Below are 11,792 nucleotides of genomic sequence, written 5' to 3' on the forward strand. Positions count from 1 at the left end.
AGATTGACTTAGTTTAGAGATACAGCACAGAAACAGGCCCTCCCAGCTACACCACTGCTGCCCACAGATGGATGAATCTCCTAACTTCTCAGCCCCAGATCTCAGAATTAGTGGCGTTTCTCCGTCACTCCCTGCTCCAGGTGAGACCTTATCCTTAACGTTAGAAGACGATCAACTAACTCAAGTTCATCTAACTAGAAGCAAGCCCCAAATACTTATTGTTTTCAAACATGAATGGGTGTTCAGGCGAAGTGGTTTAATCATTCCTCTCAGCCCATCTTTACACTCCTCCTCCTTCCCCCTCCCCTCAAGTATTGACCAGTGACTAGTCTAGTTCTACAGCACCCCTCCATTCATGATCAGATTTTTAATATTCTGCTGGTGGAGATTAATCATCAGGCACACATCAAATCTACTTTTTTTTAAGGTTGCTATTGAGTTTTCATAAAATACCAATGCTGTCTGACCTGCCTGATAGGAACAAACACCTAGGTTACAACAGATTTTGTCTGCTATTACCAAAATCCGTTATAAAGAGATTCATAATAACGAAGGTAGACTGTACCGAGAAAATATCTGGGGTTAGTGATGTGAGAGCAGTGGATCGAGAAGGAAAGGAAGGAGAAAGAATTGACGAGGGAAGTGGGTGTGAAGGGGAGAAAGGTGAGGTTGGAGCAATGGTGGTATGGAGACTAGGAAAGGGGACTGGTCCAGGGAAGTGATTGGGTGATACATGAAGCCAAGGAAGAGGACGTGGGTGGAAAACGTCTGCACGTGTTTAGCTTGTGTGCAACTGTGTCCACATCCTTGTGTGTGCTGAGCTGGTGCAGTAGAGCCTGGCAGCAGTCGTCTTGGAATCTGTTGCTATTGAACAAAGACCTTGCTCTGTCAAGACTACATGGTTGTTGGTGTACTGTGATTTTGCCCCACCTTTATGAAATTCACACATGGGCATTTTCCACTCCTCAATTGGAGTCAAATCAAAATGTCCGTAATATGTTAATTCCACTTGCCAAAGAAGATTGCAATGCCACATACTTCCAGGAAATTCCCTCCCTTTACTAATTTGGAATCTGTTTTCTTACCATGTAATTCATGAGTATAAGTAATGGCAAAGAAACCATGACGTATCGGTTTCCTTTATTGCTTTATAGATTTTAGTTTTTTGTTCAAAAAGCCACAGTTTAGTTCTCTTGAGTTAATGGTGAACTCACCATTGTCTATAACTTGCATTCAGTCTAAAATACACATCATCCATTAATGAGTGAAGAACTCATTATCAGAATAGTTACCTCTGCTAATGACAGATGTAGCCGGAATACTGGAAGGGGGAGAGGGGGTTAATTTATTAATTTTGAGTGATAAACAAATTTATGACAGTTGCTAATTTTATTAAGAAATTTGAACAAACTTTCTTGCAGCTTTGGGATATGACTCCTGTGGTGTCGTGATGTCTTCTCGCTGATGATCGTAAGGGATTCTGGCCAATGCGCTAATCTGCTCATGGAGGATCAGTCAGCAACACTAATGAAGAGTTATGGCTTTGACAGGGAACATAGGAATTTGATATTTTCTAAAGCAGCCATCCAAACCTTGATCAGTATCTGTCGAAGTTTAAAGGTTGCAGTGATTCCGGCAAATCTTGGCTACAAGAATTAAAGTGCGGTTTTCAAGAGGGTCAGTTGTACAATTAAGACGTTTGTATGATTTTCTGTCATTTTTTTGATAGACATTACTGATTTTTGTTGGCTGTTTTAAAAAAAATATTGTGGTGATAGGTTCTTGTCCGTTCATGACTTTTGTGTTTATGTTTTTCTCCTGTCGCTTCCTGGTGAGCGAATGTGTGATGTTGGAGAGATGTCTGGTTTTGTTTTGCTAATATTCTTTGCAATAGTTGTACAGTTGTTTGTGCTGAGAAATCATAAAATGCTAATATAGGATTTTCCCAAAGCAGAGTGAAAGAGAAACTAATGACAGGATTGCAGTAGAAAATGTATAAACTTAATTTGTGTAAGACGGAACTGCAGATACTAGTTTAAACTGAAGATAGCCACACAAAGCTGGAGTAACTCAGCGGGGCAGGCAGCATCTCTGGAGAGAAGGAATGGGTGACGTTTCAGGACGAGACCCTTCTTCAGACTGGTTAGGGATAAGAAAAACTAGAGATATAGACGGTGATGTGGAGATAAAGAACAATGAATGAAAGATATGCAAAAAAATGATTTTTTTGCATATTTTTCATTCATTGTTCTTTATCTCTCCATATATCTCTCATTTTTCTTATCCTTAATCGGTCTGAAGTAGGGTCTCTACCCGAAACATCACCCATTCCTTCTCTCCAGAGATGCTGCCTGTCCTGCTGAGTTACTCCAGCTCTTTGTAAAAAACTTAATTGTCTGGATGGTCCTTTTCTCTATCTCAAAGAGAAATTAGTTATAACCTCTGACTGCAGAGGTGTAGTTTGAGAAATCCTGGTGTCTTCTCGAATTTGAGATGTAAATAATTAGAAATACAAACTCTAGGCATGTTTAATGCAACACTTGACAATAGGATGACCAGAACCCAAATACATATCTGTGCAAAAGATATAAAGCAGGATTATAATGACTGACTGCCCAGTCTTGCTGACAAGGCAGTGGAGAATGATATTTTCATGCTTAACAAAAAATCTATTATTTTGTTCTAACTTCATCTTCCCTGTTATGGTAAAGCCGTTGTTGTCCTATACTGCTCTTTGAATCCGGGAGGTGCGAATTAAGGAAGAGAGTGTGCCTTTCATTTCTATCTTGAGGGCTGCTCTTTGATTTCCAAATTAATGTGTCCCTTTGTTTACTTCTTATTATGTCTTATTTGCTGCAGTGCAGAAACAAGTGCTTACATTCAGTTGAAACCTGGTCCCATATATGATGAGTGTTCCAATCTGTTGATACATCCAATGATCCAGATAACCTCTGATTAGTTTAAATTTAAATGTTGATTCTGACATTGCCTGGATGGCGTATTGTTTAGTTGAGCTGAAGTCTTCAGTCACCGTCTTGTAGAAACTTGAGTGCAGTGGGGAGATATCCTGCTGATTACACTACTGTCTGCTCCATATTGGAGCGCTCAAGTCCGTCCCCATTCCTTCTCCTTTGACTGTATATACACACACGGTTCACTCAGTTCTTACACTATTTGCTGGGGGTAATTTCATATTTAATGGGCCAGTGATGAAGAGACTTGTCAGCTATCTGACAGCAGCAAATGGTGAAAACTGGGCTTTGGGTGCTCACGAAGGCTGGATGGATGTTTGGGTTAATTGATGATGATGGCACAGTGTGGTAAATATTGATAATTAAAGAATGAAAGACTGGTATTAGCATGTTGCCTTTGTTACCCTCGGTTCCTCACATTCAGGGAAGTATTTTGAAAAGTAGTAATTGTTAGCCAAATCGATAGTTAATTTAAGAATTTAGACTGTATTTTAATGGAATTTATAAAGGGACACAGAGTTAGACCAAGCTAGTCTCAATTGCTGTCATAGTTAGAATTTTTCTTTGTCTTCAGAAAACAAATCATGTCCATGCTTAGTTCTCTCAGATCATGTACTGCACACATTAAAAAGAAATGAACATTTGTTCCACCTGCTGTACTATTTTTACATTTTAATAGACGGAACAAAAATCTTATTGAAGCACAACTTAAACCTGCAGTGACTATTTTAGCACAATCTTTCAGAGTAATTATGTATAAATGAACATGGGAACTGGTGTAAAGTATCTCATATTTCTTGACTCCCTTATCTTGTCATAGATGTCTGTTTCTAATCTTGAAAGTGGCAGAGATTCCATATTTGGTTTACACTGTATATGAAGAAATACTTGTTTTCTGACCTAAATGGTTTGGCTAAATTTTGAGCATCACGATCCCTTCTTTATTTCCTTCGCGAGAAAACATCTTTCCATGCAACCACCCTCATGGAGTTTTAAATCATTCTAAACTCTTTCATTATCTAAAGAGTCTAAGCCGAAAAGCCTCATGGCAGTCTGGTAACTTAGCATATTTGTAAGCACAATCATACAGTGGTTGTTTTATTTTGCAATTGGCCTGCAAACAAATTGCGTCCTCCAGTGAAACTAATGCATCTTTAAGGGATCTATAATTAATTGGTGCAAATAAGCCGAAAATACAATTTGTACTTCTCAGTCACTTAGTCAAGTGAGAATTAAGCCTCCCAATAAAGAGGTATATTCTGAAGCTAAATTTACTCCATATATTTACAATATTTCAGTATCTTATGTTTACATATCGAGGCAGTTGAGACAATTATTTGTACAAGTTTACCATGAAATTGCATCCCCTGTTTTCTACCCATTCTCATGTATCCTAGTTGTCAAATTGTTCCACTTTATTTTTAAAACTGATCTTCTGCCACATAGCATCTTATATTCTATGTATACCATCATTAACTTAAACCAACCCAGTTAGCGCTTGAAAACATTTGAGCAGTTTTAAGATCAATCAGCAAATGTTGTAGGAGGCAAAATAGTGATATGATAACATTTTATGTGGTATACTACAGACTAATGGTGCTGAACTTAAATCTTATGGAAACTATTTTGCCTCGAAGATCTACGTACTGTGATGTGATCCCTTTCCCTCGCACCACCACCACCCCCCCTTCAAAAAAAGTGTGAGTTAATGTTTACCTAGGCAAAGAAAACTAGTGCTTTTCTAGCATATTTCTGTCACGTTTTTAAAAGAGGGGATATCGACGTCATCAATTTTTTTTTAAATAGAGAAGTGGTACACAATATTTTGTAAGATCATGGCTTATCTTTAACCTTAGCATGATAACTATATACTTTCATTGTCCAAAAATCTCTAGACCTCTACACTGACTCTACTCAATGACTGAGCCTCCACAGCCCCTTTATAATTCTGAATTTCTTCTCATGATAGTCCTGAATGGTTAACCACTTATTTTGATCCTGTGACCACTTGTTCTCGCTGCACGACCCAGGGAAACCACTATCCCTACATCTACCCTGTTAAGCCCCATAAGAATGTAATATTTTAACGATATTCCCTTTCACCTTTCTAAACTAAAGGGCATGGCTCCAGTCACCTTGTCTTTGCTCAAAGTTCCCGTGAATCAGCCAGGTGGATCTTTATTACACTCCTTCTCTATTCGTCTGTAGGGAGATTAGAACTGTACAAATTTATTCCAGGTGCAAAAAAACGTTCCTGGCAAATCACAGCACAATAAAACTGCCAATTTTGGAACAGTGCTTCAAAGATTGTTCTGTGAAGGATGGGCATAACACAAACTCGTGTGATTTAATGCCGTTCTGGAAGCTCTTTTGTTCAAATGTGAATGAGTATTTTCCAAGGGTTTTTTTGTTTTAATCCTTGGGCTTTTTTCTGAATGTGGCTTGATTGGAAATCCACAACAACAACTACTGCAGGAAACCCAGATGCCCATTGCACCATGACTGAATTTACTCTTCCTGATCTAGTTAATTGAAGGTGCTTGTAAACTATCTATAAAGTAGCCAGCCAATGCAGCATTAAATTTAAAGCTAACTTTTTCAAGATTATGCAGTTTTTTTGTTAGGATTTGCCAGGAATGGTTAAGGTAAGACCCCTGAGGAGCAATTCAGAAGTCCCAAGAAACAATCAAACAGAAATTATACTGCTGCAAAGCTTTCACCATCTCATTGGTTTGGTACTGTGCAAAATAGTTGGCTTTTTATTTTGACAGTATGATTTAAAAAAAAAAAATATTTCATCTATTCAGATACATGTGGTACATCTCTACTTTTCCACTTCCTTCCCATCACTGGAAGCACTTCACCCAGGTTGCCAGAGATAATAGCTGGCCAGCCTTGGATGAATTTTTAATATTTGTGAGTCTGAACATTTTCGCTAGCACATGTGAAAGAGAAAATTGAAACTAGTTCCAGCAATGTAGATTAATTTTGGTTAATTTTGAGAGTGTAAGAGTTAATTCTCAGGCGAGGGGGGAGGAGGGGTGGAGCGAAAAATTGAATTAAGCAATTTTCTATGGAAATCAACTCAACATGCACAATATTCCAATAATCCTCTTACCTCAGTCCCCAGAGATGGTATTTGCATTCTTCATCTTATACCAGAACCATCCAGACTCTTGTATTTCACCTTGGGGCACACTCTATTCAATGCCTGTTCAGTTCCCTACATGAGAACATTGCAATTCCTCAGCCACGAGAATCATGGGTCATAAGAAATGTCAACAGAACAAGATCGTTACCCAACTTTGAACAGGAATCATCAACCACGCCCCACTGAGAATATAGACACAAAAAGCTGGAGTAACGGACCAGCAGTTTGGTCTGATCCACAGCTCTACAAATGGAACTGAGTCTATTTTGAAACCATTTAGCAATGTGAAATTGGAGGTATTTTGTTTTAAATGTGATCAAATCCCAATGCACAGAAGTAAAGGAATATCACGATCCCAGGTGAAGTGTATTATGCACACTCTATTCTTGGATAAATTTAGGTGAAGTTGCAATTAATGCTCAAAAAAGTGTCTGAAATATGGCTCCTGCTCCTGGTAAAATAACAAAAACTGATGCTGATACGTTCTGATAAAACATTCCAAAGGAAATATAGGTTTGTTTCACAATTAATGCTGCAATTCAGTACAACACTTAAAATGACTTGTAAAGTACTTAAATACTGTTACACAATGTATGTATTGGCAATCACAAAATAAAACTCTTCTACAGAGATGTTTGGAAAAGCATTGCATCATTGTCACAGATGGCTTCATTTGTCAATTGTTGTGCATTATTCTTCATTTTTTGACAGATCTCCAGTTGCACAACACTGAAACAGGCCCTTCAACCCTCATGTTTGTGATGATCATTACATACCCCTTTGCACTAATTCAATTTATTTTCTCTTTATTCCCTCTGGTTTCCCCTCCTTCTACAATGGTGTATGGGCTAGCTACTGTATGATCCTTACTTGTATGGTTCTCAGTCGTGATTTCTCTTTCCTTTTCACCACTATCACTTCCACATTTGCTTCAGGATTCACTTTTGTCCCCTTCCGGTTCACTGTGCTGTTCTCTCGGCAACTTCAGCTAACTGTCTCTGGCATTCCTCAATCCCAACCCCTGTTCAGCTGCCTGGGATCTGTGGGCCAACATAAGCAAGGGGTGGCTGAATGAGTTTCAGCTGCTGCTGCAAGCTGTCAGGCAACTAAACCAACCCATCACCAACTAGACAACAGTCTAGTGAGGGAAAGGGATCACATCACAGACCTACTATCAACCTCGTTTGAGACCCTTGGACTATTTAATTGGCCTTTACTGGACTTTATTTTGCACTAAACAATATTCCTTTTATCGTGTGTCTGTACATTGTGGATGGTTTGATTGTAATCATGTATAGTCTTTCCGCTGACTGGGTAGCATGCAACAAATAAGGCTTTTCACTTTACCTCTGTACACATGACAATAAACTAAACTTAATAAATTAAACTAGATCTGTGATCTCATCTTAAATCTTGATCATGCATGAATTTAAACCTTTTGTAGCGTTGGCTTTAAATCGGATCCAAGATGGCGGCGCGCACGGTCGCAGCGGCTCACGGCTCCCGGACTCGGTGCTCTTTTTTGTTGTTTGTGTACGTTGTGTTGTCCGTGTACGTCTTTGCAGTCGGTTCTGCGAACACCCGCTACACCCGCTACTCCCGACAGAACCTCGTGGATATCGGGGATATCGTTGTACAGCGTCAGCCTGCGGTTTCGGGTGCCTTCCACCGCAAGTATAACATCCCGGGCGACATAGCAAGACCACCGTGGATTGTTGTCGGGTCTAGGAGGCGGCGCAGACGGAGGAGGGAGAGGAAGCAGAAGCGAGGCCGCAGGTCTGGAGCTTTGCTAAGGCTAAGGAATCGACCACACAAGCCACCTCTACCGAGCCTGTATCTCTCAAACGCCAGATCCCTGGTTCACAAAATGGACGACCTGGAAGTGCAACTCGCTGGGAATCGGTATGTTCGTGACTGCTGTGTTATGATCATCACCGAAACCTGGCTTCACCCGGGGATACCAGATGCTAGCATGCAGCTAGCAGGTCGCTTTCTGCTCCGCGGGGACAGGACTATGGACTCCGGTAAGAGCAGGGGAGGGGGTCTCTGTATATACGTGCATGAGAATTGGTGCAACAACGGGACAATCATAGACAATCATTGTTCCCCTGACCTCGAGTACATGTCTGTAAGATGCCGGCCTTTTTTTCTACCGAGAGAACTAACAGTCGTGATTGTCACGGCTGTGTATATTCCACCTGACGCCAATGTAAACAAGGCGCTCTCTCTCCTGCTGAACACCATTAACGAACAGCAGCGGGACCACCCCGAAGGTGTTCACATAATCGCAGGGGACTTTAATAAGGCCAACTTGAAGACTGTACTGCCGAAATTCTACCAACATGTCAAGTGTTCTACTAGAGGGGTGAACACGCTGGATCATGTTTACACCAATATCAAGCACGCGTATAGAGCCATCCCCCTCCCCCAACTCGGCCAGTCAGATCATCTCTCCCTCCTGCTCTCTCCAGCCTACACCCCCCTCAGACGCAGTGCCAGGCCCACCATAAAATCTGTTACAACCTGGCCTGAAAATGCACTCTCCAATCTACAGGACTGCTTTACCCAGACAAACTGGGACATATTCGAACACCAGGACCTGGAAACTCTCACAGAATCGGTGCTGGACTATATCAAGTTCTGCATCGGAAATGTGACTGTAGACAAAAACATACGGGTTTTCCCAAACCAGAAACCCTGGATGTCCAGTCAGGTCCGCACACTCCTCAGAGCCCGCGATGCTGCCTTCAGGTCAGTCAGGTGACAGAGCTCTGTACAGGGCTGCTCGAGCCGACCTGAAAAGTGGTATTAAAAAGGCCAAGGCGGATCACAAGAGGAGCATAGAGTCCCACTTGTCCAGCAATAATACACGGGAGGTATGGCGGGGCATACAAGACATTACCAACTACAGAGGCTGTGCCACAAAGTCAGAAGACCTGAGTGCGCCGCTGGCAGAAAAGCTAAATTGCTTCTTCTCCCGCTTTGAAACATCACAACAGCAGCACTCACCTGCTACAGCCCTGTTCCCACCCTCACCTGGCTCCTGTACTACCCCACTCACTGTCGGGGAACACGATGTCAGACGGGTGCTCCTGGCAGTGAACCCCAAGAAGGCTACCGGCCCAGATGGAGTCCCTGGTAAGGTGCTCAAAGCGTGCGCCCACCAGCTCACTGCCATCTTCACCAGAATTTTCAATCTCTCCCTGGCCCAGGCAGTTATTCCGTCCTGCCTAAAATCAGCCACAATCGTCCCTGTGCCGAAGAAGTCTCCCATCACCAGCCTTAATGACTACCGTCCTGTTGCCCTCACTCCGGTAATCACGAAGTGCTTCGAGAGATTGGTCCTCCAGCACATCAAGGACTACCTACCACCAGACTTCGACCCCCACCAATTCGCTTATCGCCAAAACAGATCCACAGAAGACGCCATCACCGTAGCTCTCCACTCTGTGCTGAGCCATCTGGAGCAGGGGCAGAGCTACGTCCGGATGCTCTTTGTGGATTTTAGTTCAGCCTTTAACACAATCATCCCGGACATCCTCATTGGTAAACTGGTCACTCTCGGCCTCCCCACTGTCACATGTGCCTGGATTAAGGATTTCCTCACAAACCGGCCCCAGACTGTGAGACTTGGCCCCCACCTCTCCTCCACTCGCAGGTTGAGTACCGGTTCCCCACAGGGCTGTGTGCTAAGCCCCCTCTTATACTGTCTCTACACCTACGACTGTAGTCCGGCCCACAACAACAACCGCATCGTCAAATTTGCTAACGACACTACTGTGGTCGGACTTATTTCAAAGGGAGACGAGGCAGCCTACAGAGAGGAAGTCCTGAAGTTGACAACCTGGTGCTCAGAAAACAATCTGGCTCTGAACACCAGGAAAACAAAAGAGCTCATTGTCGACTTCAGGAGGCACAGCACCGACTTAGTCCCCCTACACATTAACGGCGAGTGTGTGGAGAGGGTCAACACCTTCCGGTTTCTCGGCGTCCATATCGCGGCTGACATCTCCTGGACGGACAACACGACGGCGGTCATCAAGAAGGCTCAGCAGCGGCTGCACTTCCTGAGGGTCCTCAGGAAGCACAACCTGGACTCTAACCTGCTGCTGACCTTCTACCGCTCGTCCATCGAGAGCCTGCTGACATACTGCATTACAGCATGGTATGGCAGCTGCACCATGGCAGACAGGGAGAGGCTTCAGAGGGTAACCAGGACAGCGCAGAGGATCATTGGTTGCCCTCTCCCCTCCCTGATGGACATCTACACCTCCCGCTGCCTTAGCAGGGCAAAGAAGATCACCAAAGACAGCTCCCATCCTGCGTTTGGACTGTTCGACCTGCTGCCCTCTGGAAGGCGCTATAGGTGCATCAAATCCAGGACAAACAGACTCAGGAATAGCTGCTTCCCGAGAATTATATCTACCATAAATTCAAATCCACACATGCACTGACTACACCGCCCAACACGGACTTCCATCTGTATATATGTATATATGTATGTAGCGCCGTAGAATTTGTGCACCTATTCCCCCCCCCCCCCCCATCTCCCATCTGTTTCTGTTTTGTTTTTCTGTTTCTTGTTTTTTGTGTAAAGTTGTATGTATGCACTGAGTACGAGCAGCTTTCAGTTTCACTGTACATGTATAGTGACAATAAATGGCATATATAAATCCACAAGTACCAATTGTCAGTACATAAGAAAATGAGAAAATGGGAGCAAGAGAAAGCCTCAAGCCTGTGAGTATTATGAAAATATGTTAAATAAAATTATTTCCAATGGGAATATAACTGTTTCAGGGGGTGATCCTTTTCACTCCAGATTTCAGCATCTGCAGTCTCTTGTCTCTAGATGATTTGGGATGTGTAAAGAGACCGATTGTGCCAGAGATTTGGCACTCAGCAAGAAGAAATGCAAGAAGAATTACTGTTCCCTTGTGTCTAACATTAGTGAAATCGATTTCAACATCCACCCTGATGGGTGCCATTCATTCAAGATCACTCCTCATCCTTTTAAACTAAAGAATGCAGATGCAGGACCCCCTTCATTTTTGCCAAACTGCTCTTTTCAACTTTAGGTGGCATGGTATGGATCAGTTCTTCAATGATTATTGCAGAGGTACTGGTCAGATGGTCTGCAAACGAGTCATACTTCACAATGTTTTAATTCAGTTAATTAAATCAAAATGAATAACTGGATTGTAAAGCTGGCGTCTTCACTAGTGACAGTTCATCTTCCAGATAGTCATAAAAGTTCACCTCTTAGTTTTGGAAAATGAACACTTTGACCTTGTGCCACATGTGACTCCAGGTGTGTAACACTATGGTTGACTCTGAAATGCCCCAACGGCTATTCAGTCAAAGACCAAACAGTAAATGTTGATCTTTGTTGCAGCACTCCCAACCGATAAACAGTTGTATTGCCGCATCCCTGAAGCAATGATGGTCAGGCTGGACTTGATATCCCACTACTGTCCTTGCTGCCTCAAAATCATTTGCAAATGCCAGCACCCAGATCTGTTGCTTATGTAAAAGCCTCATTGACACTTTACACACCTCATTGGTGTGCAGCAGTCACGGTGCTGCACAGCGGTAGAGCTGCTGCCTTACAGCAAAATGCAGCGCCAGAGACCTGGGTTCGATCCCGACTACGGGTGCTGTCTGTATGG

General features: G+C 42.7%; 1 protein-coding gene across 2 annotated transcripts in view; it reads left to right on the forward strand.

Annotated features, from left to right (window-relative positions):
- The window catches only part of wdfy2 (WD repeat and FYVE domain containing 2), a 41,834-nt gene extending 35,068 nt beyond the window's left edge, over positions 1–6,766 (forward strand). For both annotated transcript variants that reach the window (XM_055644878.1, XM_055644880.1), the window contains exons 12-13: positions 1,422–2,065; positions 2,365–6,766. In XM_055644878.1, the coding sequence (XP_055500853.1) occupies positions 1,422–1,451 (30 nt within the window). In that variant the 3' untranslated portion in view covers positions 1,452–2,065; positions 2,365–6,766. The remainder of the gene's footprint in view (positions 1–1,421; positions 2,066–2,364) is intronic.
- Positions 6,767–11,792: the final 5,026 nt, after the last annotated feature.

Source organism: Leucoraja erinacea, chromosome 13 (genome assembly GCF_028641065.1).
Source record: "Leucoraja erinacea ecotype New England chromosome 13, Leri_hhj_1, whole genome shotgun sequence".
In the NCBI taxonomy this organism is placed as follows: domain Eukaryota; kingdom Metazoa; phylum Chordata; class Chondrichthyes; order Rajiformes; family Rajidae; genus Leucoraja; species Leucoraja erinaceus.